This window comes from Camponotus floridanus, unplaced genomic scaffold, assembly GCF_003227725.1.
Source record: "Camponotus floridanus strain SB8 unplaced genomic scaffold, Cflo_v7.5 scaffold37, whole genome shotgun sequence".
NCBI classification, from domain to species: Eukaryota; Metazoa; Arthropoda; class Insecta; order Hymenoptera; family Formicidae; genus Camponotus; species Camponotus floridanus.
The window spans coordinates 34,536-58,614 of record NW_020229514.1 but is presented as its reverse complement, the minus strand read 5'-3'; the positions used below and the strand labels follow the sequence as shown (position 1 = coordinate 58,614).

The 24,079-nt window shown below is 30.0% G+C and overlaps 5 protein-coding genes across 6 annotated transcripts; 2 read left to right on the top strand and 3 right to left on the bottom strand.

The window, feature by feature from the left end:
• Positions 1-83: 83 nt before the first annotated feature.
• LOC105247830 (triokinase/FMN cyclase) lies at positions 84-4,350 on the bottom strand. The gene is made up of 10 exons (XM_011252227.3): positions 4,062-4,350; positions 3,779-3,848; positions 3,358-3,468; positions 3,187-3,275; positions 2,868-3,084; positions 2,278-2,523; positions 1,580-1,969; positions 1,138-1,391; positions 840-967; positions 84-661 (listed from the first exon to the last, which is right to left on the bottom strand). The coding sequence occupies exons 1-10, from the start codon at positions 4,347-4,349 to the stop codon at positions 541-543; spliced, it is 1,914 nt and encodes a 637-aa protein (XP_011250529.1). The 5' UTR covers position 4,350; the 3' UTR covers positions 84-540.
• Positions 4,351-5,404: 1,054 nt separating this feature from the next.
• LOC105247829 (TAF5-like RNA polymerase II p300/CBP-associated factor-associated factor 65 kDa subunit 5L) lies at positions 5,405-9,145 on the top strand. Of its 2 annotated transcripts, none has more exons than XM_011252226.3 (10): positions 5,405-5,572; positions 5,653-5,810; positions 6,471-6,810; positions 7,179-7,411; positions 7,499-7,678; positions 7,749-7,904; positions 8,249-8,396; positions 8,485-8,653; positions 8,743-8,926; positions 8,998-9,145. In XM_011252226.3, the coding sequence occupies exons 1-10, from the start codon at positions 5,405-5,407 to the stop codon at positions 9,116-9,118; spliced, it is 1,857 nt and encodes a 618-aa protein (XP_011250528.1). In that variant the 3' UTR covers positions 9,119-9,145. The 2 variants fall into 2 exon arrangements, with proteins under 2 accessions (XP_011250528.1, XP_025266854.1); XM_025411069.1 differs by having other exon boundaries at positions 5,650-5,810.
• A 398-nt stretch (positions 9,146-9,543) lies between these two features.
• Positions 9,544-14,837, bottom strand: LOC105247834 (exosome complex exonuclease RRP44). Its single transcript, XM_025411061.1, has 14 exons — positions 14,644-14,837; positions 14,309-14,479; positions 14,033-14,190; positions 13,756-13,943; positions 13,444-13,670; positions 12,799-13,089; positions 12,424-12,708; positions 11,837-12,074; positions 11,497-11,755; positions 11,166-11,409; positions 10,709-10,929; positions 10,463-10,631; positions 10,076-10,357; positions 9,544-9,947 (listed from the first exon to the last, which is right to left on the bottom strand). The coding sequence occupies exons 1-14, from the start codon at positions 14,695-14,697 to the stop codon at positions 9,786-9,788; spliced, it is 2,949 nt and encodes a 982-aa protein (XP_025266846.1). The 5' UTR covers positions 14,698-14,837; the 3' UTR covers positions 9,544-9,785.
• A 244-nt stretch (positions 14,838-15,081) lies between these two features.
• LOC105247828 (ATP-dependent DNA helicase DDX11) lies at positions 15,082-18,834 on the top strand. The gene is made up of 9 exons (XM_011252223.3): positions 15,082-15,154; positions 15,311-16,217; positions 16,304-16,780; positions 16,863-17,416; positions 17,499-17,722; positions 17,844-18,023; positions 18,119-18,203; positions 18,316-18,446; positions 18,540-18,834. Exons 2-9 carry the CDS (start codon positions 15,529-15,531, stop codon positions 18,783-18,785), a joined length of 2,586 nt encoding a protein of 861 aa, XP_011250525.1. The 5' UTR covers positions 15,082-15,154; positions 15,311-15,528; the 3' UTR covers positions 18,786-18,834.
• On the bottom strand, positions 18,334-22,371 carry LOC105247833 (aldose 1-epimerase). Its single transcript, XM_025411047.1, has 10 exons — positions 22,367-22,371; positions 20,780-21,024; positions 20,547-20,692; positions 20,251-20,478; positions 19,902-20,066; positions 19,723-19,823; positions 19,569-19,647; positions 19,258-19,458; positions 19,069-19,182; positions 18,334-18,729 (listed from the first exon to the last, which is right to left on the bottom strand). The coding sequence occupies exons 1-9, from the start codon at positions 22,369-22,371 to the stop codon at positions 19,090-19,092; spliced, it is 1,263 nt and encodes a 420-aa protein (XP_025266832.1). The 3' UTR covers positions 18,334-18,729; positions 19,069-19,089.
• Positions 22,372-24,079: the final 1,708 nt, after the last annotated feature.

Here is a 24,079-nt window from a genome sequence, read left to right as displayed (position 1 = left end):
ATATATATATATATATATAAATATAACATATATATATATTTATTTATATATATATATATATATATATATATATTATTGTGTGTATAAAATAAGATAAAATTTAATCTATTTGTGACTTCGAGGAAGCTGGGGCAAAATGCGAACAGATTCATAATCCGATTAATCGGCAAAATACTGCCAAATATAGCGCAAATTATCACACGTTTAAGTCTGAAATAAACTCTACATCTTATGAACTTCAGTTATGAACACTCAAACATGTAGTGAAAAAAAAGCGTTCTTTCTATTGTATTTATAGACAGAAACATGTATATTTTTACTTTATACAATCAACAGTATCTAATATAAAAAATATAGTTGGCTTGGTATCGATATCCCTGAACAGTATAGGAAAAGCAATATAATTACTAATTAATTCTCCAATTTAGATAAAATTAGGATAAAATCGTTGTTTATTATTAGTTGTTATCTCTCCTGTTTATAGTAATGATGCTGAAATACAACTGTTAAATAAAAAAAAAGAGATAACAAGAGTATATATTATTCCTTAAATTGTGTAATGGTCCGCACAATAACCGCAATCCACATTGCTGCGGCATATGCACCAGCATCCACTTCCGTCAAGTACCGAGCTTGTTTTACGTAACTAGCTCGTCCTGCTCTATAATGCATCAAATCCATATTAAATTTAAAATTAAAAAGTATAATTTTAATCCTCTTGCAATTATTGATTTCTCTAATTTCTAACGCATATAGACTAGTTTTTTATCTAAACATTTGAGCGTTGAGTTTAAATATTGAACGTATCAACATTAATCTATCGATATTTTTATACTCACTTGGGTTTCATATCTTTCGTAGAATCGCATCCTTTCCATGCCGCTGCAGCTAATCTATCGTAAAAATCGTTCGGATGTTCTTTCAACATTCTCTCGTACATCGCATACACTGCATCCATCGTATCGATCTAAATATATCGATTAATAAAAATCTTATAATTCTAGTATATCTTTCTAAATATTGAATTTTTGTATTATAATTAATTATTGCATTATAATTTCTATCGTAACAAAACTGCTAGCACACAATTCCATTAATAATAATACATATATCTTAATGATATGTATAGATATAAACCATAGTCCTATCTCCAGCTTTTGCTTTTCCATATTTTTCTAGACAATTTAATCCGCTGCGGAATGCGCAGAACCAAACGTCTCGCAAATTCTCGCCTTGCTTCGATAAAGCCAACTCCTTTGCACCAGTCGTAAAGAATAAACAATACAAAGCTCCAGATGTTCCGCCCATATGTTCCTCCGCTATATTCGCTATTTCCGATAACAATGCTGCTGGATGCGACAAAGATAAGTTGTCTAAATTATCCAATATACCTGTAAATATACAGAATTATAGTAAATTTCCTCAACAGATTTGTATAATAGAAGCAATATATCATTTATGTAATAAAATCAATATATATTATTTCGATATATCAAACATCAATACATATGTATATATTCTAAATTTTGAATAAATAAATCATAAGAGAAACATAGTATATATCTTTGGTATCACATACCTTCGGCAAATCTTTTCAGAGTCGAACCGCAATCTCCATCTCCGCAACCGCGGTCCAGCTCATTCAGATACATCTCTTGCTCGATTACAGCCGCACACGCGTTTTCCAAACACAATTTGATCAAACGTTGCTCGCATACGTTTAAAGATATTCCTATTTTCTCTGTTTTCTTCTTCTCCACGTCTTTAAACGAGGTGCAAGTGACAGTCGAAGGTATGCTATAGCTGCAACCCGGCCAGCAAGGTGCCATCGTTTTTTCATCAAGACATTTGATGAATACAGCTCCGTGGCTTTCAGTTAACTTGAGCAAACTCACATGTATACCGGCGCTATTCAAAGATGTCATTAAAACGCCAGAATAAACGCGAACAGGCTCTATATTCATATTTCCTATGAATTAAGAGAGAGAGAAAGAGAGATTATTTTTATAAATATTGTTGCGCCCGCGGCGCCCGGGACGTAACAATATAATAAAAGAAATTATCAGAATAAAGTTAAATAAAAATTAAAATTAAAAACAATAAAAAATGTTATAATTATATGATGAAGATTATTCTCATAAGAATAAAAGTAAACGTTTCATGAAGATCAAAGATTCGAAATTTAGCAGTTTGTCAAAGAATATAATTAATATAATTAATCCGTTAAGCTTTAAATGGACCGTAGTTACACAAGAAAATTAAGATAACGTTACTCACGAAGCTGAATTACAATCTCATGAACGATGATCCCTTGCTCCAATTGACTCAAAGCACCGAAATTGTTAACTATTACCGCGACCGAGTCATTAGCGGCCAAAGATAAGGCCTCGCAAATGCGTTTCAGCATTAGCGTCACCAGCACGGATACGGTCCCGAGCTTGATTCTTTCGTATCCCGCCTCCCCGTGTACACCCATTCCGCACTCTATCTCGTCCTGTGCAAGCTCGAACATGAGACCTTGACCTGCATTCAATTTTCTCTCGGTAACGTACAGAGTGATTCTAAAATAAGCTGTCGGATATCGTAGGTGGACATTCTTTCATTGGTGTAAAATTAATTTCTCTTTTCTAATAAAATATCAATAATGGACTTTCCAAGCTGTCAGCGACTCCTTCTATAAGATTACTTATATCTCTTAGAGATATTTAGATATCGGTGAACATATCAGTGATGCTTAAGCAACGATGCGGGAATAAACATTCGAAAGTTGACCGCGTAATATTGACCTAAATAAGGATACGCACATGTGTGGGTATCTTGCCTCGAATGTAACGGTAACTTACGATTGTCTCCAATTGTCGCGTTACCTGGTAAAGCGCAAGCGGATAGCCCGACTCCGTAGGTCGCTGTGTTTTGCGAAACGCTCCGTGCAATTTCCGCTACCTCAGGTAGAGAAAGCCCCCTTTCGGCGAAAGCGCCCGCAATTTTGATAATGAATAACATGCCCACCAGCCCGCGTTTACCAGCCACGCTCTGCTCGTTTGCGGGAATGCTGCAGTCATCGCCGACGATTATTTCCTCCACCTAAACTTTTTGAAATATTATCATGTTAATATTTTCATTCTTTTTTTTCTCTTATACATTTGAGTTATTTATACATAGGAAACAGAACTAAAATATTGTCACCTTGATGCCCGCTTGTTGGGCCTTCTTGATTGCTATGCCGAAATTCAGACAGTCGCCCGTATAATTAGGCACCACTACCAGAATGCCAGCTGGAAAGAGAGATAATATGACGTTAATGAAAATGCTTTTATAACAATAAACCGCATACAAAAAGCGCATAAGAGATAGAACCTTTGTTATTTTCCGCAATACACTGAAGAGCGTGTGTGATATGTATAGACGGTGGTGCCGCAAAAATAGATCCTGCTACGGATGCTGTCAACATACCGCTTCCGACAAAGCCTAGAAATATTAAAAAAAAAAATACTGTTGTAAATAAAATTCAAAATCAATTATTAACGGGTCTTTATTACAAATCTAAGCGTCTTTTAAAACATTTTAATAATGTTTAAGTTGAAGAGAAATTAAAATGAAGTAGAGAGAAAGAGAATTGAAAGACTATTAATAACAATTTTAATTTTATCCCAAAAAGAATGCTTTATTCTATTTATTTTATTCTTATATTTTCATTTTATATTTTATATCTCATAATAAAGCAAAGGATTACGAAATATTCAACAATATGGGATAAAGCGATGCGGAAATTAATTACCTGCGGCAAATGGCTCGTGTCCGCTGCCGCCACCGCAAATCAACGCCACTTTATCTTTACGATCTCTGCACTAAAAGATAAATTGCATTTAAACGAGTGTATTACTTATAACCGAATAAACGAAAAATTTGAACTAATTCTAATGACACCGCATGAAAGAAAAAGCTGCGCTTTCGACCAAATACTTTAGATACGTCCCTGTTGTTATCGCAATCCGATATTGTAATCGAACACAATAGCACTAATTGAATGCAATTACGAAAGTGAAAGCGTATTTACGTACGTCCGGCGACAATACGACCCCGTGCGATGCGTGATACTCTAATTGCGGATACGCGTGAGATAATCCCGACAAAGTCTCCGACACGGCATCGTCTAACGAATTAATCAAGTTCTTGGACTTGGTTGTCATTTTCGACGCGATCAAACGGAATACTAATCGAACATGAGTCGAACATGAGCAAGATCTCAGCTTTAAGATCGCGCAGGTTATCGGAAACACTTTTCGAATGACGTATCTGTCGTTTGATAACAGAGATCTACGAGCCGGATGGTGCGACGGAACTGACATTTATACGTTTAATTCTTTACGCTCGTCCAACGAGTCGGAGCGAGCGATTTACGTAACTCTTATACATAGTCAAGCATTTTCTAGATAATTATATTAAACGTTGAAAAAAATACACGCGTACAAGTTAATTTGCAGTTAATCTTTTGCCAAGATAAGTTCATCTGGATATTATTTTTTTTTAATATTCTCTTACTCCCGATATGTTTTTTGAATGCGTTGATAATTAAATGTTATTTTAAAAGTCTGTTGAAGTCAAACTGAAAATAAAAAAGATTTATATTGTTATATATTGAGATTATTACATATCTTAGATTTTATTTATACATATTTTCTATTTATTGTCATTTTTTAAAGTCATTATTTTTTCTTATCTGTGGAAAGCAATACATTTATATACACACATACACACACACACGTGTGTGTGTGTGTGTGTGTGTGTGTGTGTGTGTATGCATGAATCGCTATCACGTGTGTATTCGATATAAAGGACAATATAATAAATAGAAAATATATATGATAAAAATAATATGAAAAAATATATGAAAAAATATATGAAAAAATATATATGATATATATGATAATTATGCGAGAGAAGGATACACTCTTTACGGGAAACGGGACAAGTTTTTTGAAAATAATTTTGAAGGATTATAATTGATTATAGTGTTTAAATACAGAATTATTGTCTCTTAATACCTTATTGCAATAATATTACTTTCTCTTGTGTCATTTCTGTCGAATAACGTTTCATAATTATTTCCTTTATATTCAATTCGTATTTTGTGAATCTTTTTCGCCGGTTCAAATGTGCAATGGCGATCACTTGTGCCGAAACGGTTCCGCTCTTTGAAGACTCACAGTGGCGACATCTTTCATCGATCGCACAAAGCTAGATACGCGTCATAACATTAAGGCCTGTTCTTATTTCAAGATGGTCTTAAGTTCCGTTTTCATGTATTATACGACCATCTCATTGGCTGGATAGAACTTAAAGATCACACCTTAAATATAACGAGGACGATCTATATTCTTTCTTTTTTTATGGTGAACACAATATGTTTGTCGCATGGTTTCGCGACTGTCATACAATCCTGCTTGCGGATCCCGGTTCGAGACGTCGTCGGAATCGTCGTCGTCGTTGGTTATCGATAAATATGAAGCGAATGAAAAGCGACGTGATCAGTGCGACGATTGAGTCTTACTTAAAACGACGTCATTATCAGGTGCCGAAAATGCTCTCGCATTTATAGTTTCTTTCCACGTGCGCGTAAATTGTTAACGGAACGTATTATAACCTTAGCAGGCCAACGACGTCTATTGCAAGGGCGATCAGTTGTTTTGTCAGAGCAGCGATCAAATGACATTAAACGCAACCGCCGAGTGCAGTACCTCGCAGGACAACTCAATCGTTTTCAGTGCCATCACCATTGACGTTACCGCGGCGGATCAAGCATATCAACGGTAAGATTTACTATAACGCTGCTAGAATCTTCAGGTTATATTCAGGTTTGCTATACAATATTTATAAGAAAAAAAAGCATCTCCTGTGTATTGTATCAATTTTATGATAGTTGTATAATTCTTATATAGTTTCTTGAAAAAAGTTAAATCCTATAAGTTCTTTGAAAAAAAATAAAAATGTTTAGTGTTATCAGCTCTGCTTACAATTACATTTTTATAAAAATCTATTCAACTCTTCTCTTATAAAAATAAAGATTTGAAAAGTAAAAATTATCACTATTACTTATATATATAAAATTATTAAGGCTGATATTTTTCAAAATTAGGAATTAACAATTCTGTCATCTCATCAATGATAATGATACATAAGCTGATATATGCTACAAAATGTGCTACAAAAATTTTATATGCAATATAGCATATTAAATGTTCTTATTATGTTAAATGTTCTTATTATCAATAATAATTTTTTGATCTTCAATTAAAGAATATTCATATTCTTATTAAAAAATTAACATTTTTCTATTAATAAGTTAATGTATTGGTTAATGTGTGTCAACAATTTTATAAAACAATATCAATCTTAAAGATGATTGTGATATATATATGTCATATGTAATATTATATATATATACATTAAAACTCTAATTCTTCTTCTAGATTAAAAAAATGGATGACTGTTATACTCAATGAAAAAATAAAAGTAGAATTACAAGGACTTTTATATCCAATATTTTGTCACCTTTATTTAGAGATGTTACATGCTGGTAACAGACAAGCTGCAATCCAATTCTTAAAAGCACATCAGAATGAATTTGTCTGTGACACGGAGAAAGATTTCTTAGAAGAATTATCTAGAGTATTTTCAGTGCAGGACATTGAATTGAGACCTTTGGTGAATGCATTCAGAACTAGAAAGTACAAAGTAGATCTGTCTGAGTCAGCTCATATTTGTTTAAGACAATATCTTACAAAATATGGACATATAATATTAATGCAGGTAATATAATTAATTGTATTTGTGTTTGTGTTCTCTTTTCATATATTTCATACATTTTAAATTTAAATTCTATAAGGACTTAATACAATATTTAGTCTTTTTTTCGCATGTTAATTTTATATATTAATATATATTGAAATAATATCCCAACAGCACAAAACAAAGGCGAATAAAAGTAAAAAAATGGCTGTTTTTATTAATATTTGTTTTTTATTTGATCTGTTATTATTATGATCTACTGTCCGGATTTTATGTGTGAAAAAAGTGAGATCCTTTTTATTTTCTCTTATTCATGTTTTATGTTTAATTAACATAAATCAATACATTACATTGTAATAAACTTTTTTTTACAAATTCTATTTTTACAGATTATAAATACACATATTACAATAATCAGAAAGGCAAGTAGTCCTAAAATGGATGGAGAAATACATGAAGAGAAAAGTCAAAGATATGAAACAAGTATTAATGGTCATGTGGAACAGCCATCTGGTACAGGTGTTGATCGCGAAATGCGAGAATTACAGGAAGCAATACGGTTAATACGAAATAATGCTCATCAAGCATTAAGAATATTTACAGTAAAGAATGCCATAGAAAAGTAAATGAGATTATAAATTCTTTCTACGGTTGCATGCTTGATATTACTTATGTTTGTAATGTACATCTTCTTTATGTATTTTTATAGCGCAAGTTGCGGTCTTATTGCACCTAAAATGGATAAATTAGCTGTAGGATTTAGCACAGCTGAAATACGTTTATGGGGTATAGGTGAAACGGTTTTAGTTGAACGTAAAAATAAACAAACGCATGTTCCATTTGTCTGTGATGTATCACCGTTTTATAAATTTAACGAACACGAAAGCATGTAAGTCGCGACAATATAATTTTTTTTAAAGTTTAAACTCTCATAAGACAATTATACAATTTTACAACAGAAGAAGCGAAGCAGGGGCGATATTATTAAGAGGACACACAGACGTAGTGCACGATTTAAGATTTATTCCAGAAGCAGACATTCTTCTTTCTGTATCAAGTGACAAGGATATGAGAGCTTGGAGACTCAACGATTATTCATGTACAGCAATATATAGGTAATAGGAATTAATCAAATGAATTTTTAGAAAATTAAATAATATCGAAAAAGTATTGTAATATCGTTCATCTTGTAAAAGATTTAATTTTCTAGAAATTTTTAATTATGTCGAGTCGAGTAACATTAAAAATAATTATATAGTTTCTAAATTTGCTTTTTTTTACTTTTTAATATTTGCAATTATCTTTAATGCGCTTTTTTCATCTTCACATTTTCTTTGCCTTAAACTTACTACTTAATACTTAACAAAAAAATAAATTTCTTTGCATCAGACTGACACATGTTATAATGAAATGTACAATATATATATATAATATTAAATTTAAATTTTTTTTATCATAGCGGTCATAGTTATCCAATATGGTGTATGGATACCAGTGTGTTCAATTTATACATTGCCACAGGTTCACATGATAGAACTGCTAAATTATGGTCATTGGATAGGACGTTTCCTCTAAGAATATTTGCTGGTCATTTTTTAGATGTCAATGTATGTTTATCTATAATATGTATCTATATTTGCACATTTGTTTTTTAGTGTTATAATTGTACGATATACTTGCACATATACATTTTAGTGTATAAAATTTCATCCAAACGCCCGATACTTAGCGACTGGTTCTGCCGACAAAACCGTAAGATTATGGGCCAAAGATGATGGAAGTTTAGTACGAGTACATGTCGGAGCTCAATCGACCATTTATACTTTAGCTTTTAGTCCCGACGGGAAATATCTAGCTGCTGCGGGTAATCAAATATGAAAGAAATATAAGTTATACAGTCAATCAGAAAATTCCATTCAATATAAACATTTGTCTTGGAAATGTATTGCTTAGGTGACGATAAATGTATATCTATATGGGATTTAGCATCTAATGCATTACTCACTGAATTGAAAGGCCATGAAGATACAATCATGAATGTAGATTGGAGTTTAGATGGCCAATATATTGCCAGTGCAAGCATAGATGGAATAATACGATTATGGCCTACTCAGGATTATATTAACACTTTGAATGGGTGTGTTTAAATATATAAATCTCCTTTAAAATTTTAAATTATTTATGTTTTATGTTATATACTTTTTTCAGAGGATCGTCAACCGCAATGTCTCAATCGGAAGCGCAAATATTTTCAACATCTTGCTCAAGCATTCTCTCATTGAATTATTATAAAAAGAATAATTCGTTGATTTGTATTGGCACAGCATGAGATTTTTATTATTTATTACTATTTTAACAAAATATATTTTTCTTAGATTTTTTTATCTACTTACTGAAAATTTTTCAATAAATTTTTCAGTAAATTTTTCAGTAATTTTTCTTTAATATTATATTCATTTATTTTATTCATGTCGCATCTGAAGTTAAAATTACTGATAACATTCAATATGATACATTTTTACATATTTATAAGTAGAAAATGCATGATTGTTCGAGTATTTTGTAAATAATGAAAAATTTGTTATTTGCTCTATAATTCGTCGATATTGTATATATTGTATATTGATCTTTTATATCATCAATTTTTCATAGTTTGTGCGAATAGTTCAATCTATTAGTCTTAAAATCAAAAAATTATATACATGTATAAAAAAATATAAATTTTGCATTTTTAGTCAGTATTAAAAAGTTAGAATCTTTTTTTTTCTTAATTTTAATCAATTATTCTGTCTACATGGTGATAATCAGACATATTTATGTAATTGTGCTTATGTAAGATTCTTGTGAGAATTGTCTAATAATACATTGACAGTTATCTGTCTTGTTATAAAGATTTGATAGGTTGTGAGTAATGTTTAAAAAAAAATACAATTTTTATAAGATAATGTATGCACTTTCATTATATAATTTGCATGACATTTAAAATATGAGTATTCTTAATTTTTCTTTTTCTTTTTCTTTTTTCCAGCCTTTTTATTATGAATATTAATTGATTCTTGTTGAATTTCCGCTTTCCGTTTTAATGTTTCCTTTATAGAATCTCCTTCGATGATATTGACAGTTTCTTTATTTAGTGGAGGAACACTAAAATCTGGAATCTATAATAAAATAAAATTAACAAATTATAAAACATTAAAAGCAAAATGCTCTATTTTTTTCTTGAGTTTTATATTGAAATAAACTAACACTTCTTTTTGTTAATCTATATATAAATATATATACTTACTTCTGGCTTTACAAGCTTAAAAATTAACTTTTCATGTTGAATATTAGATCTATCTAAACTCATTTGCACGATAATAGGGTCAAATGCTCGAAATACGATATTTCCACAAGTTTGGGATTGATCTTCGGAATTATACGTAAATGTGATAGAATTTGATGAAGTAGAATTACTTAGATACAATATTCCTTCTAAACCATATTTCGGTATAAGAACTTGTAAAGCATTTTTTCGTACAAAAAGAATATATCCTTCTTCATCCTGAACTTTATCGCGGAAAAATAGCTGAAACATACAATAGAATCTCGGTCAAAAAGTCAAATTTTTTTAAGCAATGTTAAATTATGAACAAAACAAAAAGAATATTTTTATAATACATTAAACACTGACATGTGTATGAAGTGCAACTGAGGCTCGTCCAGCATATTGCGCCATTCGATTCCGATAATTTAGATTTTGACACAGCAGATGATTGTTTTTTTTATCCAATAACTGTGGATAAGTCGCATCAGCGCCTATACATACGGCCAACAATCGATGCACGATTATATCTGCATATCTGTAAAATCTTATAATATGATGGAGATACAATTGAAATTAATTTAATAACAATGTGATAGCTTTCGTACAACTTGCCTTCGAATGGGAGATGTAAAATGCGTATAAATAGGGCATGCCAATCCATAATGCTTAAATTCTTCTGGTTGATGCATTCCACTAATAAAATACACTGCTTGTAACATACATCGTGTAGCTAATATTTTTAGCATTGTATTAAAGTAAGGATTCGATTCCTTTTTACTTTCTTCCAATGATTGTGCCAACTCTTTACCAGTATTTGTATTAATAATGAAACCCTATAATCAATTTTAAAATATTACAACCATTGCTATTAATAAATTCATAGTGTCTCGTGTGAATGATACAAAGAAATAGATGTATTTCTTCCTTATTTGAGATAAAACTCTGAGATAAAAATTCTTATATAGAAATGACAAGAAAAATCATAACTTTTTAAAATTTTCAATATTAAATATTATCATATACTTAAATGTCGAATTCAAATTTTAAATTGAATTAATTGAGACCTTACTTGATTTTTTGCAGCTTTAATCAATGGCTCAAAATTACTTTGTGGTGGTTCTGGATGTCTTCTTAGCATAGCACATTCTGGAAATTCTTTCAATATTCTTTCAGCAACACTAATATTTGCAAGCAACATAAATTCCTCCACCATAGAATTAGTTTCTCTCAATTTCTTTGCTTCCACGTCAATGGGATCGTGAGTCTCGCTATCTACTTGGAAACGTATTTCTGGTGATGCTAAAGTTAAGGCTCTATAAATAATTATTTAATATTATTAAATATGAAATATAATTCAATATAATTTAAAATATGATTAAGATATAATAGAATAAACGTACCCATTCTGTAGACGTCTCTTCTTTAACTGTTTGGCTATTTGATTTAATCCTCTTAATGATTGTGCAATAGCATCTTGTTGAGTGGCATCATCGATTTTTAATTGAGCTTCTTCATATGTCATAGCTCGACGCGAACGAATTATAGATTTACAGAATCGTGTATTGACTATATTTGCATCAGAATCAATCTCCCATATACAGGAAAACGCGAATCTTTCCTCCCCACCTCGCAAGGAACAAAGATTTGAGCTGAGTAATTCTGAAATACAAACATTTTATAATTTAGAAAACTGTCTATGCAACATATAATGGTATTTAAAATGAAGTATTCTTAATTTACCTGGCACCATGTCAATTCGTTTATCGACAAGATATACGGTAGTAGCACGTGAAGCTGCTTCCTTATCCAACGCAGTTCCGGGTCTTATAAAGTGCGATACATCCGCGATATGTACACCGACATCAAAATTACCATTTGGTAAATTCCTACAATGTAATGCATCGTCGATATCAGTGCAGCCAGGTGGGTCCACAGAACAGATATCCAGATGTCGAAGATCTTCTCTTTGTGCAATATCCTGATAAATTTATATATATACATATATAATGTTAAATTGATAAATGTCGCCAGTAGATAAAATAAAAAACGTAATTTAAATCAATTGGCAATTTAAATTACGTCTTTTATATATATATATATATATATATATATATATATATATATATAAAATAAATTATATATTTATATTATAAATTCCTACAATTCTATGTATTCATCTATAATTATTTATACAATCAAAACATTCTTTGTACAATTAATGCTTTGATAAATACAATTAATGCTTTGATAATTGGCTATTTCAATGAAAATTTGCAGCCATATATATATATATATATATATATATATATATATATATATATATTTACCATTTCTGTAATAACCCACGGTAGCTTTGGGAGAAAGCTAAGAACTGCATCGGAGAAATGGCTGTGTGGAACGTCGTGTTCCAAAAGTAATACTTCATTTTCTGTTTCTTTGTCTCCTATATTGCCAAGCGCTCGTACAAAGTGGCCGAGTGGATATCTCGAGTTTCGCGGCCATGAATCAAGTGCGACAATAATTCTTTGTTTACTTAATATTTCAGCCTGCCGAGTTTCGATTCTTATTTTGGGAATCTTTCTTTCAGCTGGCACAAATAAATGTCTTACATTCTGCATCAATATAAGATAAAATCATATTCAGTAAATATAAAAATTATTTTAATTATGTATTATTTGTGTTATAATATGACAAATTTTTACCCCTTTAATCGGACTCGGTTGCAATATTCCACAATACTGTCTCCACTTTCGCCTAATAATACCGACAATTTTACCTGTTGGTATTTTTTCTTTCGTTTTCAGTAAACTCGTTTTAGCAAGTACTTTTTCATTTTCTGAAACATCATCAGCATCATCAGCGTCATCTGCATTTTCTTCATCTTGTAAAACGATTTCACTAGGAGCTGACCATTGACTGTCTGGTAGGATCTCAATCGCAACTATATCGCCATCGACTGCTCTATTAAGATTAGTACGTCCTTGCACAAATATCTAAGACAATAAAAGTAACAAAAAAAATTATATAACTATAATTTAATAATTATATGTCGTGCTTGATAATAGTTTATTAATATTTGATTTGACGAGGAATATTTGAAAATTTTTAAATTATATTTCATATTTATATATTATTCATTAATTTACAAACAATTTATGCAGACTTATAACTTATATATTGAATAACTCGTCTGAAATAAATTATTTATTTAAAGCATTCTCAAAATAAATATTTAATATTTTCTCTTTAAAATTGATAATATTGATGTAATATTGACTATACATTAAAATGTTTATAAACATATATATATATATATATATATATATATATATATATATATCACTTACAGGTTTCTCCCTTCCTTCAACATTTACATTTCCTTCAAGAAAATTTTCCCTTGATGCCAAAAATGTTCCTTGCAACAATTTACCAGATGATATGCCATCATGTATTTCCACAGGTGTTAGATGGCAAGGAAATAATTCTTGACTTTGAATATCCAAAGTATAGGAATGTTTGCTTAATTTATCCAATAAAAAACTTGAATTTTCTAATGATGTAATATAATCCTCCACTATATAAAAAAGAATACATATTATTATTTATACTATAATTGTATAAAAATAATTCTCAGAAAATTGAAATTCTATATATCTTACTGGATAAAACAAATAGGCCATCTTCAGCTGCACGTGTTCTATTTTCTACATCATCTGTCAGTAAAACAACCTTTATATTGTAGTCATCAAAGCTCAAATGATTGTTGTACCATTTGACTGCAACTCGTATTGCTCTGTCATTACGATCATTTATCTTCTCACCTGGTTCCCTTTCAATATAAGTCTCCCTAAAAACAATGTATAATATAAAATATTGCTTAATACACTGCAAATATTATTATATCATTTTGTCCTATGTAATAAATATTACACATACCGATGATGTTCATTAATAAACACAAAAAATTTTCGTTTTGAATCTTTTATGATGTTTTTCAACTTTTTATATACATTGGAACTTCTATGTCGAATCTCTTCCAACACTGTCTGCAGGATAATGACATTGGTGATAACATCTTCTTCCAATATATCTATCTACAAATAAAAATCAAACATATTTATATAACCCAATATAGAATCATTGCAAATACAAGATGCAATTAGATTGCAATTATGTTCAATACAATATTTGTATCATTCTGATATGACTTACTTGATCCAGAATTATATTTGTATCCAGTATAAGAACATATGAAAGTGGAATTAAAGAAGATTTCACGGTATCTTCCTCATCCAGTACCAGGTCTCGAGATCTTGCCTTACATTTCTTACATGCTTTAAAACCACAGTAAATATCGTCTCTGAGATAATGCTCTCTGACGGTCTAATAAATGAAAGCAAACACTTAAATAATCTTTTGATAAAAATATTATTCATAAGAAATCTTTCGTAAAAACATTAAAATGTGCAAATTTAATCTTACAAAAAATTTTCAGTTTTCATGACAAAACCAAGAGATATCTAAATCTACACTTAGCAAAATCATACCTTAAATATATTTCCTCCCTTCGTTTTTCTAAAAAAAACCTTTGTCGTCAACATCTCTCAAGTAAATTTAGTTAACGTTGTATTAATAGAAACGTACAAATGTACGAATTTTTTTATAAAATTTATTAAATTTGTGCACATTTATGATTATGGCCTATACATTAACATGCGCTCTGTCCGCTAAAACTCCTCATTTAAAGTATGTTCGAAAATCCTACTTAGAGTACTAATGAATTAACCAATCAAAACGAAGAAATCTTTGCTCCTTTTTGATTGGTTAATTAAAAGATATTGTATCTCATAAATAGAATTTTTGAACACATCCTTGCTTGTACTTTTTAAGATTTCTCTAGATCCCTATTGACTCTTGCCAATTTGGAGAGCACCTCTCTTTGTTGTATTATATATTCGAAGCATTTCTTGTCATTTTGAATCCTCCTTCTACAAAAAAAGCGGGAAACTTTTGTTGGCAATAAGTTTTGCATGGAGAGAGAGAGAGAACATGATAAAGGTATAAAAATTAAAATATAATTTTTACAAAAAATTGAACAAATTGACGATTTATCGCTATATATATATTTGCTCATTTGTATGTTAGAAATATAAATTGAATTTGCTAAAAATCAGTTTTGTAAAGTGTGTTGAAAATAAATCATCTTATTTTCAGAAGAGCTAATTGCAAGATTTCCAATCACAACATCAATTCACAATTAACATACAGTGTGCATGAATTGAAAAAATTCCTTATTTTCAAGATAGAAGAGGCAATCGCATGATTATTTCTGCATTTTAGAAACAAATATTTTAAAATCTAATAATCTTGAAACAGTGGCAATATATTGCACATGAATTTATAATTATAATCTCAATTTTCAAAGTGTAAAAATGGAACCACCACAAGAATTTCCATTTCCTTTTCCAGCATATCAAATTCAAAAGCAATTTATGAAGGAATTGTACAATTGTCTAGAAAATGGCAAATTAGGTCTTTTTGAAAGTCCAACTGGTACAGGAAAATCTTTATCTCTCATTTGTGGTGCGCTTAAATGGTTAATTGATCATGAGAAATGGAAGAAGCAGGAATTAATTTCTATAATTACGGAAATAGATAATAAAATAAAGAACTATGAAAAGTCATCTGATGATTGGTTTACAGTGCAAACAGAACAAATAGAATTAAATAAGCAAAGAGAACCATTGCAAGCTAAGTTAAATGCACTTCTTGAATATGAAGATGAGAGAGGAAAACTTAAAAAATTAATTGAATCAAAAATGGCTGTTAAAACTAAAACAACTAGGAAAATAAAGCAACAGTCCACAACAAAGTTTACAGAGTCTAGTAAAACAAAAAAAGAAATTGACTTGGATATTTGTGATACCGAAAGAGATCTTATCTTGGAAGATGCATTGTCAAATTCAGAAAGTTCTGAGGAAGAAGATAAGGAAGAACCATTATTTAAGAACACCAAAATCTTTTTCTGTTCTAGAACGCATTCACAGTTGACACAGTTTGTGCATGAATTGAAGAGATCTCCTTATTCGCAAGATATTTCTGTGGTGCCACTCTCATCAAGGTATCTGTATACCAATTTAACATTTTTACACTTATTATATTTATTATATTCATTAATCTTTTATGAATACTTTACTATATTTTCAGACAAAATTACTGCATTAACAAAAGCGTCAAAAGATTAAAACATATTAATTTAATTAATGAAACCTGTTTACAATTACAAAGAAAAAAAACTACTGTTAAGAAGGAAAAAGACTTAAAGAAATTAAAAACTTCAAGCGGTTGTCCTTTTGTACCAGGTGATCAAAAATTATTGATGGCTGAAGTTCTAACAAATATTAAAGATATCGAAGAGATTGCACAAAAGGGCCAGGAAAATGATACTTGTCCATATTATGGCTCAAGAAAATCTCTGCAAAGTGGACAATTGATATTAGTTCCATACAATTCCATTCTACATAAAAGTACAAGAGATAGTTTAGGAATAGATTTGAAAGGAAATGTTTTAATAATAGATGAAGCCCATAATTTATTGGATGCTATTGAAGGAATGCATAGTTCTGTAATTACAGGGAGAAATTTGCTTCACTGTTATAGTCAGCTACTACAATATCAGAAAAGGTATTGTTGCAGTTATATATTTCTTTTGATATTAAATGATATGTTAAATAAATTTCTGACAATGAGAATAATATGATTACAGATTTGAATCTTTATTCTCAGCTAAAAGTGTATTATATTTAAGTCAGCTAAGTTTTTGTTTAAAAAAACTTCTAACTCTCTTTGGGGCAACAACAAAATCTCATCCCAGTGATGAGATTAATAAATCAGTAACACCCAAATTATACAAAATAGAAGAATTCGAACTACTTACAGAGATTGATACAGTAAATATATTTAAGCTGTTGGAATTTGTTAAAACTTCGAAACTCATTCATAAATTACAAGGATTTGTCGAGCAGTACGGCAATAGTATAAAAATCCATGAACAGAAAATAAAGAAATCCGGTATTACGGAATTTCTAGATTCAATTAAAAACAAAAATACATCATCTCTTGGAACTTCCAATACCGCTGATATATCGGATAATAATGAAGAACAAACGAGCAATCCATTGATGGTAATTTTGAACTTTCTAGAATGCCTGAAGAGCAGATGTATAGACGGCAGAATATGCATTTTACCTGCTGCTACTATCGGGCAAGGAATTATAAAATTTTTATTATTAAATCCAGCAACACATTTTCATGATATTGGTATGTGCACATTAAATAGTTATTTAATATATATACACCTGTTTCATTTTTATTCTTATATTTTGTATTGTAAAATTCATAGTGAGAGATGCCAGATCAGTAGTACTTGCTGGTGGCACAATGGAGCCAATGTCCGAATTCATAGATCAATTGTTCCTAATGGCAGGTGCAATGCCAGACAGGATTATGACATTTTCGTGCGATCACGTAATTCCCAAAGAGAATATTATATCCAATGTCGTGATACGTGGTCCAACTGGAATTGAATTTGAATTTAATTTTCATAATCGGCAAGATACAAAATTGGTAATAAAATTCTTCCTCTATCTTACATTTAGAAAAATAAATCTAAAAAATATTTATACATATGCTTGTTTTGATAGGTAAAAATTAATTGTAAAATATTAAGAATAACGTTTTATTTCAGCTGGATGAATTAGGTAGAGTTCTATTAAATTTATGTAACATTGTACCAGCTGGAATTGTAGCATTTTTCCCATCTTACAGCTATGAAGACATAGTATTCAAGCATTTAGATAAATCTGGCATTGCATCAAAAATTTCTATAAAGAAACGTATCTATCGTGAACCTAAATTAGCATCACAAGTAATTTATTTTTTATTAATATTTTATATTGTTGATATGAATATTTATGTTTGATATGTGAAAACATGTTATACATTTTATATTATAAAATGTAGGTCAATGTAATATTAGATCAATATGCAAATTTCATTAAAAATCCACAACCTCCATGTAATGGATCCTTGTTGTTTAGTGTAGTTGGTAAGTATAAATTAGAGAATTATATCAATATTGTATAAAAATCACTTGTGCATATTTTTTATCATCAATAAAGACAAATTAGCAATTCTCTAATTTACATGATATATTGCAGGTGGTAAATTAAGTGAAGGTTTAAATTTTTCTGACGATTTGGGTCGATGTATTATAGTTGTTGGTTTGCCATATTCTAATATCAAATCACCAGAATTGCAAGAGAAGATGAAGTATTTAAATGAACATGTGGTTTGTATTACTTTACATAAAATCAAGAATTTGTCACTATAATTTAGCATGATGTTTTAATGTTTCTCATTTTATTTTTCAATCTCTGTTCAGAAATCAGATGCTGGAAGTAATTTTTACGAAAACTCCTGCATGAAAGCGGTAAATCAATGTATCGGCCGATCTGTTCGTCATATCAATGATTATTCAACAGTTGTATTATTAGATAAACGTTATCGTCATAAAGTTAAAGTATTACCACAATGGATCCAACGTTCAGTGACAGTCAATGATTCATTTGGACCTGTAATTGGTAACATTGCAAAATTTTTTTCGGCGAAACGAATTAAAACAGTTTAATCTATGATAACAGTGATATGTGTGTAGATCAACTAGAAAGATACTATTTATTAATATCTTTTAATGTCATGTATTTATCAAAGTTCTTTTTAATAATATAAAACTAATTATAATATTTAAATAGAAATTTTTTCTTATACTTTAAAGTTTTAAAATAAAGTAAGTTTTAAAAATTGTAAATTTAAATTAAAAATTTCATATTTCTTGCTGATACTTGATATATTGTAATATCTCAACATATTAAAATAATTTCTTCTATAAAAAGTATAAAGAAAACTTGTACCTTTAAGGTAATTTAAAAACATCACATATAATTGGCCAATTGAATGCCAAATTTGTAAATTAAGTCATGACAATAGATTTCTCCGGGTTGTAGTATGGAACAAGGAAAGTGTGACTGAAAGAAAATTTAATTCACGAATGAATCTTGAGAAATGCCATATTATAATTTTGTAACGTCTTTACTACTTACATAATTAACGGCATTTGGATAATTTTGCGGTTGAATGCTGAAAGCACAATGTTTTACATAGCGAGCACTTTGCTTGCCTAAGAGAAACGACGGTGATTCGGCTATCGCGTCTTGTTCCATTTGATCGATCGTTAATGTTTTTTCCTTATCTTCTTCACGATTCAAGTTGTTACTTTGTTTAACAACAATGTTACTGTCAATCTAGAATTATATATATATATATATTTTTTAAAAGCTTAATAGTTTTATATTTTTTCAATATCACAAATTAATATCCATTATTGTTGTATTTAATGATAAATTGACAGTACCTCAGAAGCAGCGTCTGTTAATAAACGACCACCTGTATAAAACTGTACACCAGGTTGATCGGAATAAATTTCTAGAACGCTGTGTATATATGTATATGGTTATTTAGTTCCAGATTACTATTATTGTGTTTATATATTTAATTATAAACCTTACCGACCACTTTCTGGATGGATAGCTCGAGCGACGTACGTGCTACCTCCGTGCCAATTTGGCGTGACGCAGAAGTTATGATCGTACCCTTCTCCTGGAGGAACCTGTGGCTTATACGAATTTATTAACATTTTCTCGAAATTATCATATCATATTGATCTGCTACAATCACAAAAGGACACCTTCTCGATACAATTCTCCAAAAACTTCGGTATACGTAGATCCATGATGGTTCCTCCGACTCCTCTGATACTGCCGGTTGGTATTGGATCAGTATAATCTGCGAAGGTCCAGCGATCGCAGTTCAATGAGATTTTATGCTTTATCAATTCCTTTTTACCGGTGTCCTACATTACATAAGATTAATACATATCTGCCATATAATTTTTATCGAAGCTAGAACTATTCGTCATTTGATTTGAAAGAAGTAATATATGTTTGTAAGTATATAAAACATTTTTCTTTGCTTTTTCTCTACGGATGATGATTTCAGCTTCAATAAATTTACACAAAGCGTATTTTGTTAATTACATGTCCGGCAAGGTTGAACAAAGAACCATGTGAGATGTTGACTATCGTAAAATCGGTCGTGGTCGCCCGGATACCTATTTCCAGTCTATTATCTGGTGTCAACTTGAATCTCACCGTGCTCAACAGTGCACCAGGATATCCCTCTTCACCATCTTCGCTTAAGTAAGTCATGACGACTGAGCAATCGTCGATATACGAATCCCATAATCGTTGACCGAAGCCCTTCGTCTAAAAAAGAAAAAAATAAAAGAAGACTCTAATTTTCAAAAAGAACTATATAAGATGAGCGAACTTACACCTCCGTGTAGATGATGTTTGTCAAGGTCGTTTCTTGTGAGCTGGTAAGTTTTGCCCTTAATAACAATACAGCCGTTTTTTATACGATTCGCGCACCTACCCAATACGCATCCTATGAATGGATTAATCCTGGGATTCGTATAGCCTGCAATACAAATTAGATAAATATAAATTAGATTAATAAGAAACATTATTCAAATATTATGAATAAATATGTAATTATAATTCGTACTCTTTAAATCGTCGAAACCAAGCACAACATCTGCAATACGTCCGAACTTATCGGGATATTTTAACGAGACGATCGTAGCACCCCAAGAAATGATGGTGATCTCTACGTGATTCTTGTTAATCATTGTATAGGATTTCACTGGTATCAGCTGAGATTCCTTATCATCAATGTACGAGGATAATTCTGTCTCGTTATGTTCTTTATTATCATAGCGATGTATCTTATCTCCGGGAGATTCTGTAAGACTTTTATATAATTATATGTCAATATAACAACTGGACATGAAATAACAAAGTACCGGCAAAAATTTCTCCAAATATTCCTTCCGTAATTATGACATCCTTGCACTCGCAATCATAGGTGATCATATTTCATGTGTTTTTTTTATCTGTTTACTACCACATATGCAATATATGATCCAAGCAGAATGGGAAATTTTGTCATTGCGGCTTTGTATTTATAGCAAACAATAATTTTTGCGACAAGAGATATAAATCAGAAATAATGGGTTATAAAATATTATCTCAATTTTTTATATTTTTTGTTGTTTCAACATTAGAAAATCGCTTTTTCATTTTTTGTTTGCAACACACATAAACATTAGGCTAACTATAAAAATTATTTTATAAGCTATATATTTATATATATATATATATATATATATATATATATATATAAAGTCAAAAAATTATTTAGTAGGAATATGGAAAGCGTGAAATGTGTGGTCACTCAAAGAGCTGAAACTTATTGATGCTGTTATTTAAAATTATTTATTATTAATAATAATAACGATAATAATAAAAAATAATATAATGAGAATATAAAATAGAAATAAGTAGAATGCATTATTTGTGATTCATTTATAAAGACCATAATAATAGTATTATTAGTTACGACCATAATAATAATATTATTAGTAATTAATAATAATATAAGAATAAGTAATAAAGTTTATTATTATCCTTATTATTATCATTTTTATATATACTCTATGTATATATATAATTATTATTTATATCATTTATATAATTAATATTTATAGAGTAAAATATGTACAATGTTTGGAAAAATACATGAACTTTCAGTGCAGATCAGACATATTAGACACTCAAAATATTTGTCTAAGGACAACACGTAAAAAAAATCGAAGACAGAATATATTATTACAGATATAATTCAAATTTTTAAATAATCGAGTTCTCGAGAGGTCTCTGTCATGAAATTAATATTTATTCGTCTGTGTATGTATATATAATATTAATCATTTCTCTCCATCCTCTCGTAGATAAAAACAATTCTGTGAGACTTCGCCCGTCATGTTTGGCTATCGTTTCAAAATCGTCTTTTTCGATCGATTCCTCTGATTAAAAGTGAATTTTTTCCAAACTCAACTTCGCGAAATCGCCGATGAAAGTTATATTACATTGAACAATTTTTCCGTCGAAAGCGATATTGGGTTTTTCGCGTTATACATTTTTTTTTCTTCTTTCGTTAAGGCGCGCACCGAAGCGATTCATTATTCTCATTTAAATACACGTGGAACACATTGCACTTAGCTTATCGTTAATATACTTAAGCTACAATTACTCCATGTTATTCCAAATAAAATGCTTGCGATTTACGAGTTGCGATGTACGCGTTCTACGTTCTCTCTATAATTATCACGTATTACAAAGGAATACTGAAAAGGAGAAACTTAAAATTTCGCATATGTATATATATATATATATATGTATATACACTAAATTGTGATAGCCCCATGCGAGAATTGTATTAAATTGTTTTTATATTTATGAAATATGTTATGCATTAACTTTCTGCGCGCACCGCAAGCGTAGCGAATATCAGGAGCTATCACAGCCCAGAACGTGTGTACATCGATTAGATAATTCGTTTAATAATTAATCATCTTGGTCGTGGTTGTTATTGTACAATTTGCTAATTCGCGCAAGCAATGCATGCATGCAATTTCGAGATATAACTATATATAGATACGTCATAAAATATATATATTTACACGTTTTAAATGCGATATCCATAAGAAACAGGTTTAGAGCAACGGGATCTTATTATGTTTCACGATGAGTATTTTTTTTGTGTTTCAGTGCCTCAACCTTAGGTCCACTCGTTCACTCGACCTAACTACACTAGTGAGGACTACATTATACATATATAAACGTGAGTCGTATATTAGTGTAAAAACGGTGTTAGTCTCGCATACATTATTTATTATATCATCTTGACATACGTTCGTATGTTCGCGCATAAATTTGACAAATTTATCCTGTATCAAAGTGCGATAGATTTGGCAAAGATAATAACAAAAGACTAAGAGGAAGAAAAAGATTCAATAATATTGATCATTGATACAAATATATTGATATAAATATACAAATATATACATATATAAATGTATATATAAATATAAATGATACAAATATAAATGTTTGAAGAAAGAAATTTATATTCTTCTTTGCTATAAAGTTTGAATAAACTTTACTTCAAATCATCAATTTAATCAATTATTTCAATATCATTGTTCTTTTATCGCGAAAAAATATTGATCGAGAATTATTTTTTGAAAAATCAATAAAAAATATCTGAAAGAAATAAATATTATTACATTGCATAATATATCATACGAACGATACACGATAAATTGATTTAGTTTTTTCTTTACAGAAATGTATATGTATGTATGTATATATATATATATATATATATATATATATATATATTTGTAGACTGATAATATATAAAGAGACCTCAAGTTTCACTTGATATGATACAAGGTGATTTATCTCTATATAGAATTATTCTGAACACACGTTTCTCTATTATACACGTTCTGTTCAACGATTCAAACATATTCCGCGTAAATGCTCTCTAATAAAGTATAAAATCGGATTTTCATCTCCTCTTAATTTCTATAGGCTAAGGTGTTTTGTTGTCATATATATAAAAAATAAATATAGCTTAGACTAGCACTGTCGGCGATACGCCATTACACAATCAATAGCTGCCGCGAATGTTTTATATCTCCTCATACAATTAAATTACACAATTATTATAATATATGAACAATTATACTCTCGATATCTCAGCGCTCTTTCCAAACACTGTGTCAAATATTTCTCTTTCACTCTCTCTTTTTCCATTATCATGGAAGCATTTTGAATTTCTATATGTGTCGCTTATTTAAGTACGTGATATTAGCACCGCAGAATACCTTCGTACAGAAAGGTATATATCCATTAAATATGTCGCGCAAGATAATGTACAAAAAAGACAATTGTCTAC

Bases quoted from the DNA above. Each gene is read 5' to 3' on its own strand.
- LOC105247830 (XM_011252227.3), bottom strand. From the start codon at position 4,349: ATGTCAGTTCCGTCGCACCATCCGGCTCGTAGATCTCTGTTATCAAAC. The intron at 3,276-3,357 runs GTTCTATCTCTT...CTCTCTTTCCAG, and splicing joins TATTGCGGAAAATAACAAAG to CTGGCATTCTGGTAGTGGTG. The intron at 662-839 runs GTGAGTATAAAA...GATGCATTATAG, and splicing joins ACGAAAGATATGAAACCCAA to AGCAGGACGAGCTAGTTACG.
- LOC105247829 (XM_025411069.1), top strand. From the start codon at position 5,405: ATGTTTGTCGCATGGTTTCGCGACTGTCATACAATCCTGCTTGCGGAT. The intron at 7,905-8,248 runs GTAATAGGAATT...TTTTTATCATAG, and splicing joins TCATGTACAGCAATATATAG to CGGTCATAGTTATCCAATAT. The intron at 8,927-8,997 runs GTGTGTTTAAAT...TACTTTTTTCAG, and splicing joins TATATTAACACTTTGAATGG to AGGATCGTCAACCGCAATGT.
- LOC105247834 (XM_025411061.1), bottom strand. From the start codon at position 14,697: ATGTTGACGACAAAGGTTTTTTTTAGAAAAACGAAGGGAGGAAATATA. The intron at 12,075-12,423 runs GTAAATATATAT...TAAATTTATCAG, and splicing joins CGTGGGTTATTACAGAAATG to GATATTGCACAAAGAGAAGA. The intron at 11,756-11,836 runs GTAAATTAAGAA...TTTGTATTTCAG, and splicing joins ACGAATTGACATGGTGCCAG to AATTACTCAGCTCAAATCTT.
- LOC105247828 (XM_011252223.3), top strand. From the start codon at position 15,529: ATGGAACCACCACAAGAATTTCCATTTCCTTTTCCAGCATATCAAATT. The intron at 16,218-16,303 runs GTATCTGTATAC...CTATATTTTCAG, and splicing joins GTGGTGCCACTCTCATCAAG to ACAAAATTACTGCATTAACA. The intron at 18,447-18,539 runs GTTTGTATTACT...ATCTCTGTTCAG, and splicing joins AGTATTTAAATGAACATGTG to AAATCAGATGCTGGAAGTAA.
- LOC105247833 (XM_025411047.1), bottom strand. The intron at 19,648-19,722 runs GTAAGGTTTATA...ATATATACACAG, and splicing joins ATCCATCCAGAAAGTGGTCG to CGTTCTAGAAATTTATTCCG. The intron at 19,459-19,568 runs GTACTGTCAATT...ATATAATTCTAG, and splicing joins TAACAGACGCTGCTTCTGAG to ATTGACAGTAACATTGTTGT.